The sequence below is a fragment of the Trachemys scripta genome, chromosome 6, assembly GCF_013100865.1.
Source record: "Trachemys scripta elegans isolate TJP31775 chromosome 6, CAS_Tse_1.0, whole genome shotgun sequence".
Lineage (NCBI taxonomy): Eukaryota > Metazoa > Chordata > Testudines > Emydidae > Trachemys > Trachemys scripta.
In genome coordinates this window covers 1,123,175-1,148,698 of record NC_048303.1, presented here as the reverse complement: position 1 = coordinate 1,148,698, position 25,524 = coordinate 1,123,175, and the positions used below count along the sequence as shown (strand labels likewise).

At 49.9% G+C, this 25,524-nt stretch overlaps 1 protein-coding gene across 1 annotated transcript; it reads right to left on the bottom strand.

Moving 5' to 3' along the window:
- Positions 1 to 644: 644 nt before the first annotated feature.
- VCP (valosin containing protein) lies at positions 645 to 24,284 on the bottom strand. Its single transcript, XM_034773936.1, has 16 exons — positions 24,146 to 24,284; positions 23,556 to 23,728; positions 19,207 to 19,349; positions 16,309 to 16,439; positions 13,414 to 13,545; positions 12,814 to 12,916; positions 10,713 to 10,846; positions 10,334 to 10,469; positions 7,441 to 7,553; positions 5,944 to 6,108; positions 5,703 to 5,825; positions 4,366 to 4,578; positions 3,178 to 3,486; positions 1,988 to 2,143; positions 1,462 to 1,616; positions 645 to 1,092 (listed from the first exon to the last, which is right to left on the bottom strand). The coding sequence occupies exons 2-16, from the start codon at positions 23,720 to 23,722 to the stop codon at positions 987 to 989; spliced, it is 2,286 nt and encodes a 761-aa protein (XP_034629827.1). The 5' UTR covers positions 23,723 to 23,728; positions 24,146 to 24,284; the 3' UTR covers positions 645 to 986.
- Positions 24,285 to 25,524: the final 1,240 nt, after the last annotated feature.

The window sequence follows — 25,524 nt, the reverse complement described above, 5'->3', positions numbered from 1 at the left end:
GAACAATGAGAGCGCGCTTGGCAGCTAAGAACTAAACCCTTCCCGGACATACCAGGGCCTGGCTGGATTTGGTTTCAGGCCAAGGGGAAGGTGGGTCCCTCTGCGCGTGTGAATGGCCCTGCAGCCTGACAAGCGTGGGGCAGCAAGGAAGATGCTGAAGCAGCAGCTCCTCCGTTTCCTGCCCGTGTGCCTGAGATGCTGCATTCCCAGCCCCTTGGCACACAGCCGCACTGAGCACCCGGCGGGATGCATCGAACCCAGCCAGCTAGCTGGGGGCACGGGCAGTCACATCGACAGCAGGCTGACAGCTCTGAAAGGCTGGCCCAGGGGAGCTCAGAGGACGGACAGGGACACTGCTCCGAACACAGGTCCCAGCTGGGACGAGAGCTGCGGCCTCACCCCCACTTTGAGAAGGAACATTCAGCACCTGCCGTTCCCCGGGGGCCACTTTTACTCCGCGGTCACTGGGGTTGGGTTAGAAGCCGCTTGCGAGCAGGCAAGTTTATTTTCCAAACATTCACTACGGCGCCACACAGCTAGATTTTCCCAGCCAAGCCCAGGGAAGGGAGTGAGACGCAGAAGCTGGAGGTGACAGAGCTGGCTACGCCGCGGGCGTGTCACACAAAGGAAGGGCTGGGGCCTGGTTGGAATTTTATGGGAATTTTTTTTAGTTTTTTTATTATTTTTGTGGTTTTTATACAGGCTAGCGCTGTACCCTTTGCTAAAGCTGCTGATTCTGCCACAGAAACTAGAACAGAAATTTCTCAGAAATTAAGTCAGTTCCCCTCCTGGTTAATTCACTGTCTGCCTCCCAAACGACACCGGTTTGTAATTTATTGTGTTTGCAACAGACACCCCTGTACAAAGTCTGACGTGCAGCTACACTGTTCTGACTGAGGAATGAAGAAGCCGAGAGTCCATTGAACGTTGGAATTTCCCTGCACAACATGGCCTGGTCTGGAGTTTGGTCCGCAGAGGGCAGCAAGTTAACCATAGAGATCGTCGTCATTGTCTTCGCTGTACACGTTCCCTCCGCTGCCACTGCCTGGGCCTTGGCTCGGGCCAGCGCCACCCTGGTTACCTGACGGGAATCTGCACAGAGCAGAGAAACACCAGTCAAGCTCCGCCCAACGGCCGCCGCCTTCCCCGCCACACCAGTCCCCGGCTCAGAGACAAACGGAGGAGATTGGGCTCCCTGCTTACATTGCTGAGAAGTGTTTGGTTTTGTTTTTAAACGCAGGCAGAAACAGAGACCTACAGCTCTGGCTTTCCAAGCAAGTCCCACAGCACTTTACAACGTGCCTGCCCCTGCGGTGGACCCAGGTGCTGGTTAACAACATGTGGCTTAGACAGGAATTGAGTGACTGACACTGCTGGGTGAACGGAGAGTTCCCCAAACACTAGGACACAGCTGAAGCTGCTCATCCTTAGGGACCCGCTAACGCCTGCCTCCTGACTTACCTGAAGCTGCCGAAGCCGCGGCTTTGCTGTAGAGTCTGTGCAAACATCTCGTATTTCCTGATGTCGTTGTCACTGACAGAGCGGCGAGCAAAGCGCATGGCCTCCTCAAAGTGATCCCTGCGGATCTCTGGAACCGGGTCGTCCTCCTCCACCTCCTGCAACGGAGCAGAGACAAAATCACGGCTCACCCTGCACCCAAGCTCCACTGCAAACAGCACTTTGTCTCCAGCCAAGCACCCAAGAGCTCCGCTTTGGTTAATGCTCGGTACAGCCAGCGGGAGTGACTGGAAACTGCAGCAGAGAAGTGACCTCACCCCAGGGAAGGGTCCCCAGGGCAGTGGGAAAACCTAGCCAAGAGCAAAGCGCCCACCTGCTGTGAAGGGCGCCTCATCTGACCACGTTCAGTGCCCTGCCCCGTGGCTGGGAAACGCCCACCGCCCTGGGGTGCACGGGGAGATCTGCGCCCGCAGCCTGGAGACAGCCATGTCCTGGCTCTCTCTAGCAGCACAGATGCAGCCTCACTCACCATGGCAGAAGGGTTGGTCTGCCTCTCGCGCTCTCGCCGGATCTCGTTCTCAATGGACTCGCGAATGGCCAGTTTGCAGGCACGCTGGCAGATCTCGGTCAGGTCAGCTCCCGAAAAGCCGTTGGTCATCTTCGCCAGGAACTCCAGGTCCACATCCTGTGGGGGAATCAGGAAGGCCCATTCTTTACATGTTACACTGTCAGCTAATACCAAGGGGTCATGGGCCCTCGAGGCAACAGACTGCCCTCCTAGAATTAGCCAGTAACGGGAAGATCCTACAGCTCGGTTTTGGGCGAAGGCAGCCCCACCCTCCCCCCTGTGCCCAACCAGAGCCTGGGCAGGCAGCTCCAGGTGCCTCTGTCCTGCTCTCCCCACCAGGAAAGGCAGCTGGACGCAGCACGGCTCCAGGGGTCAGGGCATCACCTGAAGCAATGTTAGGCTGCGTCCAGCAAAGCCCTGAAGTCACAGCGTCAGAGCTGCAAAGCCACAGGGGAGTGTGGGAGCCCAGCTCAGCGCCAGAACACTATGGAAACGCTGCCCTTGGGTAAGGAAGGACACGGGTCATGTGACTGCCTAGGGACCCATCTGCACCCCGAGAGCAGCAGTGATACTCCCGAGGGCACTGAGAGAAGCAGGGCTTGAGAACCCCATTTGAAGTCCTCCCAAGCTGCTCAGAGCAATACACCATTTCAGTCCTCACCCTCCAGCCAGCCATACCCCACAGGAAAGGTATGCTCTATATCAGGGAATCCAGCCCTTCGCTCCCGGACAGGGCTGCTCTGTTCGGTTTGCCTCCTTGAGGCAGGCACAGTGGCTCCGTTGGGCTCCATCAATTAACCTTTGTGGCTCTCGCTCCATTTCCCTCTCCCATTTTGTGTTCACAAGAGAGAACCTGGTTCTCTTGAACCCACCTCAGCTTGTCCCCTTCCCAGAATGCACTGGGTCAGGCTTTAGAGGTGTTGGGGGAGGGTGGCAGCCATTAAGGGTGGCTGTATTTTAAGGAGCTGCCACTTACACCCAAGGAGTGACTGGCATTCGGACTCCAAACTCCACCCTCCCTCCCCATCCCCCAACGGCAGGGATTGAAGCTCATGTGCTAACAGCAGCAGTCGCCTCTCTGCCATTCCCCTTGCTCATTTTCACCAAACCCCAAGAACACCACAGCCTTGGTCAAAGAGCTCGGGCCTTGCCTTGGCAACGGGGGACTTCCTCAGGTTGGCCTTGAGGATGGCGATTCGTGACTTCTCATCAGGCAGGGGGATATAGATGAGCTGATCCAGGCGGCCAGGACGCAGGATGGCCGGGTCAATGATGTCTGGCCTGTTGGTAGCACCGATGATGAAGACGTTCTTCTTGGTGGACATGCCATCCATCTCTGTCAGAATCTGGTTAATGACACGGTCTGCGGCGCCACCACCATCCCCGATGTTCCCACCTCGAGCCTTTGCAATGGAGTCCAGCTCATCAAAGAAGAGCACGCAGGGCGCGGCTTGGCGGGCCTGCACAAGGCAAACACACACAGTTCCTTTGTGCACTAACAGCAAGTGCCAGGATCACACTAGAATTCACCTGAAGCATCTCCTGGCCTTTGACTGACAAATAGAAGCCCCCTCTCATCATACATGGAGAGGGGCTGGGATGCTGCGGGACCTCAGGGCAGCTTAGACCAGCAGCTCTGGGGCTGTCCTAGATTTACATCACAAACGCTTACGCTCAATGGACTGAGGCGTTTCCCCAAGAACTGGGAGCAACGTGAACTAGCAGAATGTTGGAGACTCCCAGGCCTAGAGAAGTATTCTGGCTGGACTGGCGCTCTTCCTGCATGAGATTTCACTCCCCTTCCCACAGCCAGGCCACACGCTCCGAAAGCAGACTCCCAAGACAAGCATGCAGTGCGGGCAGAGGCTCACATTTCCACCGAAGAACGAGACATTCATGAAGGTGGGTGGCCTCCCTAAGCTGGGTGTATTGCGGGACAAGGCTGAGGACCTTGAAAACAGAGCCGGACAGACTAGCCACCCTTCAGCTACTCTCTGCCTTCTAGAAACCTGCTAATGGAACGTCCCATGTAACAGAGCTCTATGGGGGTGGGGGGTTATCTTTCAACAACCCTGTTTCCCTACTATTCTGGTCCTTACCCTGCACCCATCGCCAGGTATCTCAGGCAGCGGCAGGAGCAAGCCTATTACAGTTATGTGACTCACCCTATTGGGAAGGGTCATTAGTTTTCTAACACTAGGAACCTGGGGTGTGCTCACGACAGGAGGAGGCAACACCTGATCACATGACAAAATCACACTAGTGCTGGGGTCAGCAGGCTAGCTCAGCACAGGTGATGCTCTGGAGATGGGACCGAACATTAAAACCAAGCTGCTTACCTTGTCAAAGATCTCACGCACGTTGGCTTCAGACTCGCCAAACCACATGGTGAGAAGCTCTGGCCCCTTGATGGAGATGAAGTTGGCCTGGCATTCGTTGGCAATGGCTTTAGCCAGCAGTGTCTTACCACAGCCAGGTGGCCCATAAAACAGGACCCCTTTGGATGGAGTCATGCCGAATTTGAGGAATTTGTCTGGGTGCTCCACAGGATACTAGAGCAGGGAGAAATCTAGCATTAGCCCTCAGTGAATAATGAGCCCGACCAAAGGATCACACCTTGACCCTGCCAGCTGGGAGGCCTGAAGCTCCAAAACTCGAAGGGTTCTGCCGGCTAGATTCGAACGCCGTTTTCAAGCCCATGTCGAACGCCATCGGCAACAGTAAGAGCCTCTTTATCCCCAGGCCAGGCACTGCCTGGTTAGCAGCAGGGTAAACTTCCTGCACATTGTGCCTCATCCCCGCCCTGCAGGGACTGCACTGAGAGGGGCCCACTCAGCCAGGGTCGCTCTCCTGAGACAGTGATGTCCACCAGGAACTGGACAGACCCACCAATTCTCCAGGGCTAGGGGATGGCCTTTGGTTAACACTAACATGGGATGGATTAAAACCAGAGAACAAGAGGGGATAAGAGTCTCCAATTTATATTTCATAAAAGGGCGGAAATGGGTCTTCACCATCTGCCCTGCAGACAGTGGCCTGCAGCCAAAGGCAGGGGCACGTCAAGACTGCCCTGATCCTGGCATCTCAGGGCTAACAGAGAAGAGCATTTCCAGCGTCTCTTCGTGGGAAAAACTTCACAATCGTAGAAAGCCCTTGATCAAACATGCCACACTCCCTGACAGCGCAGAACCAGCACCTTCTTTCGGCATTTAGTTTCTCGGATACGAAGGTCTTGGCTACACTGAGACCTCAGCAATTTTCCCACTCTTGGTCTCTGAGCAGCCCAGATGACACAAGATCTCCAGTGCCCATCCACAATAGCATTTCCACCACTAGCACCAAGACAAGATCTGCCGAGACCGCTCAGTGTAGACACAACTCAGAACAAGACAGAACAACGCAATGTTCCCCCCAGCATGTGCACAGCCCTCCTGTCTCCCCGTGCACACCACAGTGTTAAAACTGACAGAAAGCAGCATGAAGTTTATAGTCAAGTGTGAGGAAATCAGAATTCCATGTGAAAATGTTTGGGAAGAGGTGGCCTGTGGGATTAAGATTGATCAGAACCCCTTTTTCGGTAAACATCTCCATTTGCAGCCCACGCTGGCATCTCTCAGTAGTTTTTTTAATTAAGCAATTTAACCGACAGCCAGGAATCGCTCACACCAGCCCTCACCTGCACAAGCTCCTGGAGTTCTCTCTTGACATCTTCTAGACCACCAATATCTTCCCAGGTAACCTGCGGCACCTCCACCACGGTCTCCCGCAGAGCTGAGGGGTTGCTCTGGCTTAGAGCCCACTAGCACCAGGAGAGAAAGGGCGACACATGAATTACATGCACTATTCACTTGTTCTAAGACAGTAATGAACAGGGAGAGAGACTTGGGCCAGCAGCCAACTGAGCATTTCTGCATTACCCTGAAGTCATCCATGGTCACGGCTAGTGAATTCATCACTTCAGCATCTATGGTTTCATCCTCCAGGTCGATGAGATCCATCTTCTTTCTGATGGCCTGAAGAGCAGCTTCGGAGCAAAGAGCCGCTAAGTCAGCTCCAACATGGCCGTGGGTCTCATTGGCCACCTGAAAGCAAAGCATCATCCGTGACTTACCAGGACTTGTGCAAACACGTCACACTGGCAGAATCTGGGCCCAAGAGTGCAGCCCGCAAGATATGCAGTCACCCTGTGGTGACCCTTGATGCTTTGCTGTAAGTTCGGGAGGAGCATACAGTACCCCAGCCGGCAGGCAGGCAGAAGCTACGTTTTATAGGGGATCGGAACTAGGAGTAATTCAGTAAGGGGGCAAAATGACAGCCCTGGAGATAGGAGTCCTCTATCCACAGGACCGATCCTGCAAGCGCACTGCACCACTTCCCGTACGCACTGCCAAACACTCAGATGACTCAGTCTGTGCTCCGCTCGATTCTTGGCTTCTCAGAAGACTGCCAACTCGGGGACTCTGAAGATATGGTAGCACAACACTCCTCCAACTGGCCTAAGAGCAATCTGTGCATATTGGGGAACAAAACCACAACTCTAAAGAGAAAATGATGGATCTAAATTAGCTGTTCCCACTTGAGAGATCTTGGAGTTGTGGATAGTTCTCTGAAAACATCTGCTCAATGTGCAGCAGCAGTCAGAATGTTAGGAACCATTAGGAAAAGGTCAGATAAGAAGACAAAAATATCATGATGTCACTATATAAATCAATGGTGTGCAACTACGGGGGGGATATGAGAGAGGTCAGTAAAATCATGACTGGTGTAGAGAAAGTGAATAGGGAAGTGTTATTTACTCCTTCACATAACACAAGCACCAGGGGTCACCCAATGAAATTAACAGGTTTAGCAGGTTTAAAACAAACAAAAGGAAGTATTTCTTCACACAACGCATAGTCAACCTGTGGAACTCGTTGCCAGGGGATGTTGGGAAGGCCACAAGTATAAGTGGGTTCAAAAAAGAATCAGATAAGTTCCTGGAGGATAGGTCCAGCAACTATTAGACAAGATGGTCAGGGATGCAACCCCATGCTCTGGGTGTTCCTAAGCTCAGGTGCTGGGACTGGACAGCAGGGGATGGATCACTCGGTACTTGCCCTGTTCTGTTCATTCCCTCTGAAGCATCTGGCACTGGCCATAGTTGGAAACAGGATACCGGGCTGGATGGACCATTGGTCTGACCCAATGTGACCATTCATACGTTCTTATGCAGCCACGCCACTTTCGCAAGGCAGTGACTTTCCGTCACAAGCCGGCTGGGTAGAATTAAGGCCAAAGATTCCCTGCTTCTCCAGTTTCCTGCCCTATCAATCCCATGAATAAATTACATCACCGTAACTGCAACCATTCATCCATCACGTAACTCCTTAACGAGAACACTGATGTGCGGGTACAACAGAAAGCATGCTACCAACCTGCTCCAGGTCAACATCGTCAGCCAGTTTCATGTTCTTCGTGTGGATCTGCAGAATCTCCAGGCGGCCGGTGGCATCAGGGATACCGATATCTACCTCTCTGTCAAAGCGACCTGGGGAGCACAAAACACACCCCTAGCCGCTGAATTCTCTGGAAGTGGGTAAGCTCTGATTACAGCATTCCCCTGCCCGTGGTCCCACTGAAAAGCAAAGTGAGGACTGTCCACGTGTTCCAGGAGGTGCCAGTACTTTGAACTACAGTGATGGATGCTTTAAAAAACCCAAGAGAGATCGGAGAGTGAGGGAGAGATTCAGCCAGTCAGGGCAAGTGAGAGCAGTGGTTTGATTAGAAGTCAGGATTGCTAAATGTAGAGGAGCATTGCTTGGTTCAGTGATTGTTCTAGCGTGATTTACGCTTCGGTGAAGGTAAGTCTCCCCCTCACCAGCACTGCTCTGTTTCTGACAGAAGCAGCACCACAGATACGCGGATTCCACGGCCAGGAGGGCCCATTGCAAGCATCTAGTCTGGCCCCCTGTAAGACACAGGCCAGAGACCCGCCCCACAGTAATTCCTAGAACTTTTAGAAAAACTTCCCATCTTTTTTTAAAATGGTCAGAGCTGGAGACTCCATCACAACCCTGGGTAAGTTGTTCCAATGGTTCATTACCATATATACTTGTTCATAAGCCAAATATTTTTGGTAAAAAAGTGTTGCATCAAAGAGCGGGGGTCGGCTTATAAACGAATCTACAACAAAATTTGATGATTTTAAACTCTATGGAATCATTGAATTGAATATCTAATACAGGGATCAGCAACCTTTGGCCCGCGGCCCGCCAGGGTAAGCACCCTGGTGGGCTGGTTTGTTTACCTGATGCGTCTGCAGGTTCGGCCAATCGCGGCTCCCACTGGCCGCGGTTTGCTGCTCCAGGCCAATGGGGGCAGCAGGAAGTGGCGGCCAGCACATCCCTCGGCTCCCTGTGGCAGCAGTTTGCCGTTCCCAGCCAATGGGAGGTGCAGGAAGCGCCACTTCCCGCAGCTCCCATTGGCTGGGAACAGCAAACCGCGGCCACAGGGAGCTGAGGGGCTCCGTGCCTGCAGATGCTCCAAGTAAACAAAACGTCCCGACCCGCCAACGGCTTACCCTGATGGGCTGGGAACCAAAGTTTTCCAACCCCTGAAATATAGGGTCGGCTTATGAAAGGATCATACAGTTTTTGCTATTTTTACCTATCCATTTTGGAGGGTCGGCTTATAAACAAATGGGTAATGAACGAGTATATACGGTACTCTTACCCCTATTTCCAGTCTGAATTTGTCTGACTTCCACTCACTGGATCACATTAAACCTTCCCTGCTAGATTCCAGATTATTAATTATGTGTTCCCCATTAGATACTTACAGATTGTAATCAAATCACCCCGTAACCTTCTCTTTATTAAGCTCAACAGACTGGACTCTGAGTCTATCACTCTAAGGCAGGTTTTCTAAGTCTTTAAATCATTCTAGGGGCTCTTCTCTGAACCCTCTGCAATTTACCAACATCCTTCTTGAACCAGAACAGGACACAGGATTCCAGCAGCGCTCGCACCAGTGCCAGATAGAGATGGTAAAATAACCGCTCTGCTCCTGCTCCAGATTCCCCCGTACACATCCCAGGATCGCATTTGCTCTTTTGGCCAGAGTCACATTGGGAGCTCATGTTCGGCTGATTATCCATCATCACCCCCAAATCTTTTTCAGAGTCACTGCTTCCCAGGATAGAAGTCACCCATCCCATAAATCTGGCCTACATTCTTTGTTTCCAGATGAATACATTTAGCTGCATTAAAACATATATTGTTTGCTTACATCCAGTTTACCAGCATGGCTCCTTTTTCATTTCTACCCACGGATAAAAAAAAAAATTAATGGAGATATCCTATCCCCTAGAACTGGAAGGGACCTTGAAAGGTCATTGAGTCCAGCCCCCTGCCTTCATTAGCAGGACCAAGTACTGATTTTGCCCCAGGTCCCTAAGTGGCCCCCTCAAGGATTGAACTCACAACCCTGGGTTTAGCAGGCCAATGCTCAAACCACTGAGCTATCACACCATAATTAATGGATGCACAGCACAGGTAGGGACTGTTCAAATATTTAGAGGCAGATTTAAATCTCTCTCATGACTTTCTAGAATGCCTATCACTGTAGCATCTAAGCTATGTATGAAGGGTGGTACAGTGCCGAACATGAAAGAGCCCCGATCCCTGACTGCTACTACTGCAATAAAAATTAACAGTCACATGCAAAAATGTAAACATGCCACAACTGCAGTGTCACCGTAACTGTGCACTCAGATGGCTAGTTGTGCATTTAGCTGGCCATTTGCCCACGCAAGTTCCACCAATCTGCAGCTGCAGCCTGGCAGTAACTGCTCGTGCAAATTGGACATTCATTCTTGGCCTAAAGTCTTGAAAATTCACTGGACATGTCTCAACACTTAAATTTAACGTAGGACAATTTGGGGCTTACTACAAGTTAAGGGACGAAGCTGTCTGAAGTGACCAGCTAGAAGAGGTGGTCTTTAAAGCACCCTCAAGGTTGCCAGTCGAGTTTTGTTTAATAGTAAATGGCCACTTCAGACAGGGGCTTGCCTTAGCACAGGAGTGACCATCATTATAGCATTTGGCAATTTCTGCTGTTTTTAACCCTGCAGCACAGCGTGTGATACCAGCTGGTGGAAGCCAGAAATGAGTTTCCTGTGAGCTCTGAAGAGATGAATCAGCAAGTTGTTAATCAGACCTACAAAGTTATCGGGCACATGCTAATGTCTAATCAATCATTTCACAGCCCTAACCCAGGAACACTCAAAGCACTGGATGCACCACCAAAACGGCAGCGAAGCTCAGTTACCGAATCGCCTGAGTGCAGGGTCAATGCTGTTGGGTCTGTTGGTAGCTGCCATAACAATCACATGTGCTCTCTGCTTCAGGCCGTCCATCAGAGTCAGCAGCTGAGACACTATGCGACGTTCCACCTCTCCGTGCGTCTACAGAGAGAGAACAGCAGATCAGCAAGAGACCCCACAGAAGCAGGTCGGCAACGGCAGTGAAATCCTCAAGCTCTAAGGAAACCTACTGTTCTGTGCCAGCCCCAGTCTCTGGATTCTTCCCAATTCAGACTGAAACCCAAGCACTAGGCTAGCGGGATGCATCTACGCTGCTTCTGCACTACACTCAAGTCCTGTGCTAAAACTGCCCCTGGGAATGCCGGCGCGGGACTCCTTGTTTACCTTCTCTCTCTTTGGAGCAATGGCATCCAGTTCATCGATGAAGATGATGGCAGGTGCATTTTTTTCAGCTTCCTCAAAAGCTTTCCTGAGATTGCTCTCAGACTCACCAGCCAGCTTGCTCATGATCTCAGGACCTGGAAAACAGCAGCAAGATGACAGGCTTTGGGGAAGCCACGAGTAACCAACAGGACCTGTGACTGAGGTGCTCATTACTCAGAGCAAAAACGTTACCTTTCTACCTGCAAAGGAATGTGTCCTTTTAAACAGACCCGGGAATGGTCAGGGCTGGGATTACTCGCCGAATCCACAGCAGCAGCAAAGCTGCTTTTGAACTCCAGCCTAGAGACAGGGCCGGCTCAGACTTTTTTGCCACCCCAAGCGGCGAAGGGGGGAAAAAAAAAAAAAATGCCACTTCATTCCTCAGTGGCAATTCAGCAGTGGGTCCTTCCCTCTGAGAGGGACTGAGGGACCCGCCGCCAAAGACCCAGACGTGCTGCCTCTTCCCACTGGCCACCCCAAGCACCTGCTTCGTTCGCTGGTGCCTGGAGCCGGCCCTGCCTAGAGTCTCCAAACCAGCTATCTACAGTCATAGTTGGAATAACTGAGCCATCTTATCTTCACTTCTACTCAACCTAGTTCTCTCTTGAGGACTCATCATATCACGGCAAATTGCTGGAGTCAGTTCTGACTTGAAAGAGACGCAACCAAATTACATGGTAAAGAATTTAGGGAAAGAGTCAAATACTACAGTTGCCTTTTGTTTGTGTGGTTTGCAGTGCACAGACAATACAAGCCAGCTTTCCAGACTAGCCCCTCTGCAGACAGTCTGAAGAGACTTCAGCAGGGACAGACCTTGTGTAAGCATGTGAATTCCAGAAGGAAGAAAAGTACTCCCCTGGAGGGGCTAAGAGATCTCCTACAACCGGCAAACAATGACAAGTGTTACTGACTCACTCTATTAAGGTTCTTTTCTATTGCACCCACCTCTGTGACAATGGAACCCCAGGACTGAATGTTCTTTACAGTATCTGAGGGGAGTTGACTGCCATGACAGAGCCAGTACTCACATAGGCTTCCCCATGCAGCTCTGTGGCTGCACCCAGATCCTGCCCTACGGCAGTCTGGGGACTCCCATTCAAAGACTAGGCCATTACCTACTATGCAATTATTCTGGGATGCAATGGGAGCTCAAGCCTCTAGAGGAAGAGCTAGTGCATTACCCACAATGTCCTCCAGCCCCTGCAGCCTGGGGTCGCTCTAAAGATACTGAGCTTGCCAACTCCAGACACTGGTCACTCTTACACTGCACCGTCCATTTGCTGCTTTCACCCTCCCAGGACACAGTTCGATGCAATCTGACCAAAATCGAAAGAAAAAGCAGTTCCTAAGCACGTCTCCTCAGTCCCCGAGTGCGGCAGAAGGCCGAGCAAACAGAAAAATGTGATAGTAACCTGGCCATTGCTGGCTAGATCAGATACTCCCCAGGTCACTCTGACCCAGTCCTTTGGGGATCCCATGAAGGGGTTAATAAGGAGTTTTGACCCTTTTGTTAGATTGTAAGACTCACATTACAGCCCTTGGGAAAGTTCCTTCCAGCTGATATGAAGTGAAGCAAGAACAGCTCTCTCCTGCACTGGTAGGGAGCTCCCCATACCAAGAATGGCCATAGAGGGCTCCACTCCAGGCCAGCTAGGTAGCATTACCCGTTCATGAATGAAATATGCTGGCAGAGGCTGACGCTCTCTGCTGATGTATTTTCTAGCCAGATGTGTCAACCCGCAACCTCCACACTCCCTACCAGCCCCTCAGCAGATGAAAGCATCGATGTCCTAGATCTGAACACACCTTTGCACCGCTTCTTGTCCATGAGGAGACTGTAGTTTACTCCATGCTGACACTAGAGGGGTTTCTCAAGGATGGGCTCCAAATGGCCCAGAGGCAGGCTTGAAACAGGTCAGGAAAGACTTAAAAACGAGGTGGCTCCGCTCAGCTGAGGGTATTTTACAAACAGCATTGATGCCTTCTGTCCCCCTGAACTGGACGCACCTTTCAAACGAGTGCTTAAAGTAGATTTGGTGCAGAAGGAATTCATGCAACTTACCATTGATCAGGAAGAAGAAAGCTCCAGTTTCGTTAGCCACTGCACGTGCAATCAGGGTCTTACCGGTACCAGGAGGGCCATACAGCAGGATTCCACGGGGAGGCTGAGGACAAGGAGCAGGGCCTTTGTTAGTATGTTAATTTTAAATGTCGACGTATATTCCTAATGAACCTGAAGAGAATCTGAAGAGTGCATTCACTCCAAAGCTCTGATGCAAGTTCAGGCAGCAACAATCAGTCTTATCAACACTGTTAACGTCTTTCTGCAGTACACAGAAACGAGAACTATCCAATAGGTGGCCGGGCTGTTCCAAAGCGAGGCTCTGCTCTTCACATCACTGTCTCTCCAGGGACAAGCACTGTGCAATAGACCACGGCTTCTAGCTTTTCACTCCGCACCCACCAGTGGTGGCCTGAACACCTAAGGTAGCTTCCTAGGCCAGCAATGGGACTCAGGTGGTCAGCAAGGAAGGTCACAGGTTACTTCCCCCCCGGCACCAAGCACACTCCCAAAGTCTTGCTGGACCAAGAAGGAAGATCCCAGCAGAGCTTCAAACACTGGGCTAGGCTGATCATTCATCTGGCACTTGCAGACCCTTACCTTCACACCTATGGCCTTGAAAAGCGCAGGGTGTCTGAGCGGAAGCTCCACCATCTCCTTGATCTGGGCCAGCTGCTTCCGGCAGCCTCCAATGTCATCATAGCCCACTTCATTCAGGGACTCTTCCTCATCCTGCCAACAGGGGAAGTCATTAGTGCACAAGGGAAACAAGAGACTTAGTTCAACACTCTCCTCAGCCAAGCAGGACCTGGGAGACCTCAGGTGCTGGAGAAAGCAGTGGGGTCCTCACAGGACTTGTAAGTTTCTTTTCCTCCAACTGGATTACGGAAGGGCACAGGCCACTGGCCGTAGCACAAAATGGGGAACCAGTTCTAATGGATTTGCCTGTGATCTTGGGCTGGTCACAGCGTTAATCTCCTCAGATGTAAAATGGTGAGATGCTGAGAGGGGCAATGTTTGTAACTCCCTCTAGAGAACAAAGAGGGTATGTCACTGCTAAGTAGTATTCATCTTAAGCTATAATCATGGTGTGATCACAAACCTAGCTTCTTGAGTAAGCTACCTAACTGTGCAGTGGAGACCATTGACCAACAGCCTGTGATGTGGCTACACAGAACCAGCTGAGGAGCTCCAGCAAATTTAGAAGTGAAATTTGAATGTTTTTAAAATACCTCCCGCCACCCAGCAGCTGCTAGGGAGCAGGGATGCTGCCAGGGTCTCTCGTCCCTTTCAATGTCCTTCCCAGAATTAGATCCATATGCGAGTACTTTGCCTCCTAGCACACACAATACATTTCAGGCTTGTGAGGGAGTTGGTTCGCATCAAGCAACAGACTATGATGCTAGCCCCAAAGACTATTCTAGCTCTTATACCACGTCCATCACTGTGGTATCCAAATGCCTTGGTATCACCGCACCTGATGTGTCACTACACGAAGAGCTTATCACCAACTAGCAAACCTGGACTATTTACAGTAAGTTCCTACATGACATCAAGGATCATTTATGGGAGCGTCTCCTCTCGTGGCACAGTTCAGAGCTGAGCGACTCTGGCACAAGCTAAAGGCCTGGCTGAAGATCCACAGTTTATTGGCTGAGTGAAGTGACACTCAACACTCAGCTCAACAGCACTTCTCTGTCTGACACTTGAAGAACGTGTCCAATCTCAGGAACGTTCTAGGCACCAGTGGGAAGAACCTTACTGCTTGTGGTGACAGTCAGAAAAGCAGCATCAAATGGGTACTGTCCAGGGGAAGCGGATATGAAACTGATCAAACAAAGCACAGCGGCTTAGACAGGTTAATCAAATGTAGGTTTAGTGGCAGTTTCTTGTAAAAAAACTCTAAGTTCAGGGATGAAGGCTGCGTTCTTGCCCCTTCCACCATCTGCCAGCTGGGTCTGCATAAGCAACGAAGCATGCAACCCTCTAGTATTGCTAACCTAGAGATGAAATTAGACAGGGGAGCCCAACGTCAGGGATTAGCTAGAGTTTAAGGAATTAGGCAGATACATTTCAGTCAAGGCACTCAAAGCACCTTGGCTAAGGGGCAGTTTCACCGCATGAGAGGCTCTTATTTGAGGACTGACTCACGCACAGTATGGAAGGTAAAGACACCGAACTCTGCAGAAAGTTCAAAGCCAGCTCTAGCTAATACTATCAGTGTAACATTCAAACCCCACAACGCTAGTGGCAGGATTTCAGGTCTTGTGGCTGTTCAGAGACCTGTACTCAGCGGTAGTTATTTACAGTAATGGGAATGGTTTCCAGCAGATAGCTAGGTGAGTGGCTGCAGACACGATCAGCTGTAGGGGCTCACACTCTAGATTCTCCTACATGAGACTTCAAAAGGCATCTGCGCCTAATGAAAGGTAGGGCCCATACGCCTAGTACCTTCAGTGCTTCCTACCCTAAATGCAGAATGGCCAAGACTTTCAAGAGGAACTAGTGCTTTGAAGTGTCTCCAATTTTGGATGCCCAACCCAAGACACCGTATAGTGGGGCCTGATTTACAGGAAGTACCCTCCAAAAACCAGCCCCCTTTAGGTATCCCAGATTGGGCACGCAAAAAAAAAAAAATCACTAGATACTTTTGGAAGTCTTTTCTAATGTCCACATTCACTCCTTTCCCTGACAGGAAAAGAGTTGAGTTTGGTCAGCCACATCATATACATTATCTGCTACAGACCATAGGAACTGCAGGAGCAGTGGGTGAGGTAACCTCTTTGATTGGACCAGCTTCTGTTGGTAAATGAGACAAGCTTTTGAGCTACACAGAGATCTTCATCAGGTCTGAGAAAGAGACTCAAACCTGGTCTACACTGGGAAGTTAAGTAGGAATAACTGCGTGAAAAATCCACACCCCTCAGCAATGCAATTAAACCAACCTAACCCCTAGTGTAGACAGTGCTAGATCGACAGGACAATTCTCTTATCAACCTAGCTACTGCCTCTCGGGGACATGGATTACCTACGCTGACACGAGAACCCCTCATAGGTGGTGTCTGCACTGAAGTGTGCAGCATTTTAAGTGTAGACAAGCCCAAAGAGTGTCACAGCTAAATAAAGGTGGAACAAATTGTTTAGCATAAGTAATTAACGTATGCTGCAAGAGACCATTCAAGGTGAAGTGGTCTGTTAACACCTCTGCAGCCATAGGACAAAACAAGAGGGTTAGTGGGTTACAGACTGTTGTCCTAAGCCAGAAATCCAGTGTCTATTAAAGCCATGATTTGTAGTGTCTAGCAAAGTTATGAACGTAAGCTTCCAGAGCAGAGACCATTGTCCGACAGTGGTTAACATTAGATGCTCCAAAGGGAAGTGTGAAATCTGCACCGCAAGCCCAAAATCCGGAGACAGACAGAGACCCCCCAGAAATAGAGTCTCTTCTGCAAAAAGGACACTGGGGGAGAAACCAGGTGCTGGAGCTCAGCTTACCTCTCGTTTGATGGGCTCCCCTTCACAATGGATCACTGTATCTGGAGCCACTATGCAGTAAGGGCTTGGGTCTGTCTCCACCACTTTGAACTCCACAGCACGCATCCCTCCACGCACAAGGAAGATGTCACCTGGAAGAACCATCACATTTCAATGACCTGCAGTTCCCAGAGCACGCACAAATCAGGGTGCAAACAGCATCATGCTTGCTCTCAAAGTGAGTGATTACAGACCCCCAATACAGGCCGCCTGGCCTTCCCACGGTATAGCACCCCCTTCCTCTCGGATCTGCAATTCCTGTGCCACTGCAGATCTGAGAGGAAGGGGGCGCTATACTGGGAATCAGACCCAGAAAGAAAGTCAGCCAAACTGACTGGCTAGTAGTGGAATGAGAGAAAGCCCAACTCCAAAACTACAATGCAGTGGCCAGAAGAAACCAATTCAATGCGCCCCATCCTCAATGCATAGTAACTAAATTCCTTCTGGCTGTCAGTTTCACTTGGAGAGGAAGAGGGGAGGAAAGGAAGGTCACTCCAACCAAGGCTCCCTCTCATTTTTTTTCCCTGCAAGCAAAACAAGTGGCTGCCAGAGTTCAAGTTTCAAACCTGGGAGTGCAGCCTACCCACTCATCTCCTCCTGTCTCTCCTCTCACTTTCCCTTCCTCTCCGCATCTTCACTCCATGGGAGTTTGAGAGAAAGTATGGTACCTAGACGGCCTTCCCCTCCCACCACCAAGCTGTCAGCACTGGCCAGGGGAGGGGGGACTCTTCGCCAGCAGCACCAGAAGCAGCCAGGGGAAGTGGGAAGCTCTGGATCCCAGAGCAGGACAATTCCCCATACAAAAGGCACTTAGCTCTGTGCAGTGCCTACCACAGGGGTGAAAACCTGACTGGACAGATCCCTTAGTTTGACATATTCCCTTCTCTGATCCCTTGGCTTGATTAGAAGATGAGAAGGGACCACTGGGATCATCTAGTCCGGCGGGTCTCAAACTTCATTGCACTATGACCCCCTGCTGACAACAAAACTTGCTACACGACCCCAGGAGCCAGGACTGAAGCCTGAGCCTGCCCGACCTGCTGCCCCGGGCGGAGAAGGGGAAAAGCCCAAGCCCCAGCCCCAGCCCCACCACCCTGAGTGGGGGGAGGGGGGCAAAGCCCAAGGACTTCAGATCCAGGTATGGGGGCCTGTAACTTGAGCCCTGCCACCCAGGGCTGAAGACCTCGGGCTTCGGCTTTGGTCAGTGCGGCTCGGGCTTCAGCCCTAGATGCGGGAAGGAGGGAGGAGGGTGTGGCTGGGTTTCAGCTTTGGCCCTGGGCCACAGTAAGTCTAACGCCAGCTCTGACGACCCCATTTGGGGTCCCGACCCACAGTTTGAGAACCGCTGATCTAGTCTGACCTCCTTTATATCAGCCTTAAGACTTCCCTGAATTAATTCACGTTTGGGCTAAAGCAGAGCTTTTAGAAAAACATCCAGTCTTGATTTAAAAATTGCTAGTCGTGGAGAATCCACCACCACCCTTGGTCAGTTGTTCCAACGGTTAATTCCCCTCACGGTTAAACATGTATACCTTATTTCTAGTCTGAATTGGTTTGGCTTCAACCTCCAGCCATTGGCTCTTGTTCTGCTTTTGTCTGCTAGATTGAAGAGCCATCTATTATCAAGTTTCTGTTCCCCATGAAGGTACTTCCCTGTTTATCCATCCCAGCATCCCATTAACCCTTTTGACCAGCGTTGCACTAGGAGTTGATGTTCAGCTGATTATCCACCAGAAACTCCAATTCTTTTGCACAACTACTGCTTTCCAGGAAAGAGTCCCCCATCCTGCAAGTCTGGCCTGTGTTCTTTGTTCTTCGACATACAACTTCAGATTTGGTCATACTGAAACGCTTACTGTTTGCTAATGCCCAGCTTCCCAAGAGACCCAGATCACTCTGTAGCACTGACCTGCCCTCTTCATTATTTTCTACTCTCCCAACCAGCGTGTCATCTGCAAACTTTATCAGGGATCACTTGATGTCTTTTATCAATGACCTGGGAGAAGTGGTGTTAAATAGTGTGCAGCCAAGAACCAGTTGCTGCGGGACCCACTACAAACACACCAAGTCAACAATTACGATCCCCTATTTACAATTTCATTGAGACCTGTCAGTTAACCAGTTTTTAATCCATTTCGTGTGTACCATGTTGACTTTATATCATTCTAGTTTCTTAATCAAAATGTTGTGAAGTACAAAATCAAAGAAGCCTAACAATATTGTGTCAACACCGTTACCTTTATCAAACCACCCTGTAATCCCATTAAAAAGGTTAGTCTAACAAGATTCTCCCCAGCCTCACCCCAGCCTTTTATGATCCTCTCTTGCACGTGCACCAAAAGCAATTGTAGAGCCACACAAACCCTGTGACTAGAGGACCATTATGCTGCTCTGCGCCAGCCAGCAGCTGGCAACTTACTGGCTCCTCAGTGGTGGAAGTGAGACCAGGCACGGTAGGACTGGAGGTACGTCTACACTGCAAACAACCACCCACAGCTGGAACATGCCAGCTGACTCGGGCACCCAGGGCTCGGATTGCATGGCTGTTTCATTGCATTATAGACTTACGCGCTCAGGCTGCAGCCCACCTCGCAGGGGCCTTCAGCCCGACCCCAGACGTTCACACTGCAATTAAATCGTGCCTTAGCCTGAGCCAGCTGGCACGGGCCAGCCGTGAGTGTCTAACTGCAGTGTAGACATACTCTTAGTCACAAAAACACCAGTCAGACTCAAGCTACCCTAATGCCATGTACAGATCCAGGCAAGGTTCTGGAGCTCTTCTCCTTATGGTCAGTCTCCTTACAAAGTGTGTCACAATCTTTCATCTTTCCCCCTGATTTTAGGGGTAGGTGTCATTACCTTTTCTGATTGGTCTATATGCTTCCAGGAAGTATGGTTTGAGGTAGACCTCAAACAGATTCCCTGTGATCCCTTCCACTGTGTCATCAATCGGTAACACATGTATGCGTTTGCCATACTTCACATCTGGGCAGGGCTGGATGCTGAAACACAAGCAGATTCCAGTAAGCTACAACGCATTTCATTCTTATACACAGGGCCTGGAAAGCCAGGCACAAAATACAGGGACTCCCAATGCCAGGATGAAAACCCCAGGGTGCATCCACCCTGCTCTATGAGTATGTGAAGCGCTCCCCTGACACCCATACTAGAGCTTGTCCTTCACTCTGCTCATTTTCCTCTGTTCCTCTCCACCCTTCCCATCATGACTGCTGGAAAAGAGAGCTGCTTCCCAAACCTGGTTCTTTCAGAGCCTCCTTCCCAAGCAGCAGAGTGAAGTGGACGAGTATCCAGCCAGCCCCAGTTATTACCTAGTGCATTCTTGTAAGGCCTAAAGCCTTCATCTGCAGCCAGATTGTAAGGCCTAAGCCTAAGGCCGTCGTCTGCAGCCAGATTGAAAGAGCGGCCGAGCAGCAGCAGCCATTAGAGGAGAAGCAGGAAGTCACCTCCTCACATTCCATTTAAGGCCTTGGCTACACTGGCAATTCACAGCGCTGCACTTGCTGCGCTCAGGGGTGTGAAAAAACACCCCCCCCGAGCGCAGCGCTGTAAAGCGCCAGTGTAATCAGTGCCTGCAGCGCTGCACGCTCACTCGCAGTGCTGCAAGCTATTCCCCTCGGAGAGAGAGCTCTCGCAGCGCTGGAGGCGCGACTACACTCGTGCTTCACAGCGCTGCCGAGGCAGTGCTGTGAATCCGCGAGTGTAGCCAAGGCCTCAATTACATTAAAACAATGTCAGATCCGGCTGTTAAGAAGGAGACCCCGTCCTAATGGCCCCCACTATCACCAGATACAAAAACACATCTTAAGATGGCTAAAGAACACGTAGTTTGATAGCATCTGTCTGGCAAGAAATTACTTATCAATGGTTGTGGTTTCTTTATTGTTTTGTCATGATGGTCCCCACTTCCCTATTGTTTACCTGTATGGTCTCTGTCTGGTTCTTTAATTGTTTCTGTCTGCTGTATAATTAATTTTGCTAGGTGTAAGTTAATTAGGGTAGTGGGATAGAATTGGTCAGAGAATTATGTTACAATATGTTAGCATTGGTTAGACTGGTTAAGGTATAGCTACGCAGGACTCAAGTTTCACTATATAAACTGGGGTCCAAGGAGACCGTCTGGGAAGAGAAGAAGAAGAAGATCTCACCCCCAAGACTCAGCCTAAGATCAGAGCTGTTAAGAATCCTCTGCACGACAGTGATGTACAGCAACTAGGACCCAGATGAGACCAGCCTTGCCTGGTTGACAGGGAAAGTCCACCTGCGTGATCAGGATTGGTGAGCATGGCATTGTGTGCTTAATGTGTATTCTGCGTGGTAACTGTTAATAAACAGCGGATTGGGATATTACTGTGTAAGGCTCTTTCACTGGTAAAAGGTCCTGCATACCTGCAGAAGTAGCATACACCGGAGCCCTACGCATTGGGAAAGGGTGTGGGTGCTTACATTGACCAGGTTAGTTACACCCTGAGCCCTACGACTTGGGTAAGGGCAGGTGCTTTTCGCCTGGAGCCCTACGGACTGGGAAAAGATGGGGTGCCCTAATGTGTGCAGGTAACATTCTGGGCAGCTGGAAGACTCAATGGCTACTTTTTATTTTAACAAGCAGCTGCTGCTGGCAAGGCTATAAAGAGGGCAGAGAAAATCCCTCTCTTCCTGACCTCAACACCAGAAAACTGAGCTCCTGCTGCTAATAACTTTGGCGAAAGCTTCTGAGCAGCTGTGAAACGAAGATCTCACTAGAATCAGCAAGTGACAAGAGACTTGTCAATTTCACTTAGAGGAAGCTTGCACCTACAGTGTGTCCTACTGTTCACCTGAGTGTTTTCAAGCCCTGCTTTGCACAGCACCTTTTATACACCATGTTAGCAAATGCTGTACAGAGAAGGAATTAAGTTGAAGAGTAAAGGAAGAGACCAAGTGGCCCAGAGGGAGGAGGAATTCAGAGACCAAGAATGAAGGTGTGATAAAGACATGAATCAGGATTTCAGCAGAGGCAAGGCCACAGTAAGAAATGCAACAGGAAATTTACAGGCAAAGGAGATAAGCAAGGAAAAGTCTGAGGCCAAGGAGAATTCAGAGATTTCTGGCCTCTGGGACCAAGTTAAGACAAGTGATTGTGGATTTGGAATGAAATCTCAAGAGGTGGCACCGGACAGAGACCTAGGCAGAGATAAATGGACTAAAGGAGAGATGATTAGCTGCTGAGAGACCGACGATTCAGAAAAGATTATTTGAAATTTTAGGAGGTAAGAGACGAACGATCTATGGGAGGAGCTACTGGGTTATGAGGAATAGTCATGTCATAAGTAATTGTTACAGCTGTAAACATCAGCTATGTAGTCTACTCAATACCCTTACGAACCCATCTTTACTTTCAATCCAGTATCATAGCTCCACAGCCTGACAGCTCAGATGTCACCTTTTCCCATGTGCTGTTCAAAGCATGCCACTTTGGGGTACTCCATTAGAAAGTACCTCAGTCCTCTGCAAAGGTACCAAAAAATATATTTTGCAGAGTCTGAAGAACAAGTAGTTTCACACATACAGAATGGGAAGAGACTGTCTAGGAAGGAGTACGGCAGAAAGGGATCTAGGGGTTATAGTGGACCACAAGCTAAATATGAGTCAACAGTGTGATGCTGTTGCAAAAAAAAGCAAACGTGATTCTGAGATGTATTAGCAGGTGTGTTGTGAGCAAGACACGAGAAGTCATTCTTCCGCTCTACTCTGCTAGGCCTCAACTGGAGTATTGTGTCCAGTTCTGGGCACCGCATTTCAAGAAAGATGTGGAGAAATTGGAGCGGGTCCAGAGAAGAGCAACAAGAATGATTAAAGGTCTTGAGAACATGACCTATGAACGAAGGCTGAAAGAATTGGGTTTGTTTAGTTTGGAAAAGAGAAGACTGAGAGGGGACATGATAGCAGTGTTCAGGTATCTAAAAGGGTGTCATAAGGAGGAGGGAGAGAACTTGTTCACCTTAGCCTCTAAGGATAGAACCAGAAGCAATGGGTTTAAACTGCAGCAAGGGAGGTCTAGGTTGGACATTAGGAAAAAGTTCCTAACTGTCAGGGTGGTTAAACACTGGAATAAATTGCCTAGGGAGGTTGTGGAATCTCCATCTCTGGAGATATTTAAGAGTAGGTTAGATAAATGTCTATCAGGGATGGTCTAGACAGTATTTGGTCCTGCCATGAGGGCAGGGGACTGGACTCAATGACCTCTCGAGGTCCCTTCCAGTCCTAGAATCCATGAATCTAGATCTCACTCCTGAAAATCCTGTGCAAGGAACAGGAGCCTCAGATGTCCACCCAACATTTGGGGAGTGCTGGATTAGGAGCCAACTCAGTTGCTGCAGCAGCAGCTTGCCCTCCACAACTTGTGCACACAAAAGGACATTGCTGTGATTTAGAGCCATTTACAGGTTTTCCCTCTGTTAAGTTATCTAGTTCATCTCCCTCAAGTCAATGCAAGACGGTTCCCTATGATGCATGTTATAGTTCTAGCTCACTCTACTTTTTAGAAGTCTCAAGCAGCAGGACTCCCACAACACGTTTGCAGGAGTTGCTAACTCTTCAGATTAAAATGGAATTTTAATTTTTCATTGCTTATGCTATTTGATTGTTTCACTTTCCACGCAGCTTTGACAATGAAAACAGATTAGTCACTTTTACTTTTGTTTCCAAACAATATCAACTTCTGCTTCTCATGCAAAAGTTCAATGCCTAAGCTACAGACAGTATGGGGAAACACAATATCCCTTTTCACTGAAATGACCATTACCATGTCTACTAATAGTCAGATTGTGAAAAGATATAGGCTTAAACTATGCAACAGTTAAATGTAACATTTAGGGAGACGAGAGATTGTGGGGTGGGATTTTCAAAGACAGCTAAGAGATTTAGAGATGGAATTTGTGCTCCTAAATCACCTGAGCTCTTTTGAAAACCCCTCTTGTAGTCCACAGAACAGTCCCCCTGTATCGGTCTTAGGAATAGTCATATAGCTAGCAGCACACTTTAGACTCCAGCTACAGGCCATTCTCTTTTAAGAGGCACCGCTTCTTAGAACTACCCTGAAAGGTAACTGAACACTTGCTACAATCCCCATCTCCATTACTGACTGAATTAGTTCAGAACCAGCTAAACAAATCCAGGAAGATGCACCAAGCTAGCAAAGGAGACCTCACCTGATCACATCACCAAGGCGCACTCTCAGGTTGTTACGAACAACCCTATTCATGCGAATCTTCTCATCTGAGCAGGTATCATCTGACAGGACAATGCAGACTGCTTCTCGCCTCTTCTTTCCTTTTAGCAGAACTGTGTCTCCTCTGAACAGCTGCAATTCATCCATTTTTGCCTGTGAACAGTGACAGAATTAGACCATGCATTTGACAAGGCCAGAATGTAAGTGTTTGGAAGACAGCAACCTGACCCTCAAGTGCTACACCCTGATAATACCGGTAGTAGCGTTGAGTGAGCCATGAAGAGACCTGGGATCCCACAATTGCCTATCCTGGGGCAAGGCCAAGGCCTCCTGCTTGAACACCAGCCTCGTTAGAGGACCATGATAATTGCTCAGAAGTCTTACAGGCAGGAGACCTATAAGAAACCATTTTCACCCATCACAGCCCATTTGCTGTTTCCTCATGGCTTTCTATACAATCTTTACATTCTTGTAGCATGTTCAACAATGGTCTAATACCGAGCTTCAGGGTAAAGGACACTGAAAGTTTGCATATTAAGTACACAGTTCTTAACTTTAATTGAGACACACCTGGGAGAGCGATACAACACTGTTGTCCTCATTGATGGCTTCATCGACAATTAACCGATTGGGTCTGTTCTTCTGCTTTAGAATTGCGGTAGATAAGTCGTCCGCTTTAGAACTGGAAAGAAACAGAACTGCTGAGTCTGGGTAATGCTGCTCCCCCCCTTCCGGGCAAACCCTGCTTTGGTCTCCATTGTCTACACATATTAAAAACTTCCTTGGCTACCTTCTCTTTTACAAACTACACCTGTCAGAGACAAAATACAATTATCTTCTTGAGTGCAACTGGTTCAGTTCTACACGGAGAGCAAAGTGAGAGGGCAGAATTAAGTTCTGTAAGAAAGTGATTTTGGCTAACGCGGGAGCCTTTGAAGATATTTATGAAAGACAGGACAATGGAGATGTTCCTGGAATGGCTCTTGCCTAAAAACAAAGACACAGTAGCAAGACAATCACCAGCACTCATATGCAAATTGTGGGCTTAACAATCCCATAGAAATGTCCAGGAGGGTGGAATCTATTTGGTCACAAATCCCAGACCACACACAAGGAGTTTTTAATTGAAGTGAAGACAGATTTACCATTGAAATAAACTGACATTGGAGGCCAGGGCATCAGCAGTTGTGAGACAGAGCAAGGAGTTACAGGGCAATGTTACAATTCCCCAATTCAAACAAGTTTAGCCCACTGAGGTCTGTCAGGTAAAACTAACAAACCTAAATACATGTTTATGAATAGTTTTAAGCGGGGTGGGCAAACTACGGCCCGCGGGCTGGATCCGGCCCACCAGCCGTTTTAAGCCGGCCCCCTGAGCTCCCACTGGGGAGCAGGGTCTGGGGCCGCTCTATGTAGCTTCTGCGGCATGGCCCCCCTCCGGCTCCTACGTGTAGGGGCAGCCAGTGGGCTCCGCTCTGCACGCTGCCCCCACAGCTCCCATTAGCCTGGAACTGCAGCCAATGGGAGCTACAGGGGCAGTGCCTGTAGACGGGGCAGCGTGCAGAGCTGCCTGGCTGCGCCTCCGCCAGAGAAGGGACATGCCGCTGCTTCCGGGAGCCACTTGAGGTAAGCGCTGCCTGGAGCCTGCCCCCCTGAGCCATGCCCCAACTGCCTGCCCCAGCCCTGATCCCCCTCCCGCCTTCCAAATCCCTCAATCCCAGCCTGGAGCACCCTCCTTCACCCCAAACCCCTCATCCCCAGTCCCACCCCCAAGCCCACAGCCCCAGCTAGAGCCTGCACCCCAACTCCCTGTCCTGATCCCCCTCCCACCCTCCAAACCCCTCAGTCCCAGCCCAGAGCACCCTCCTACACCCCAAACTCCTCATCCATAGCCCTATCCCAGAGCCCGCACCCCCCTCCCCAGCCCGGAGCCCCCTCCCACACCCTGA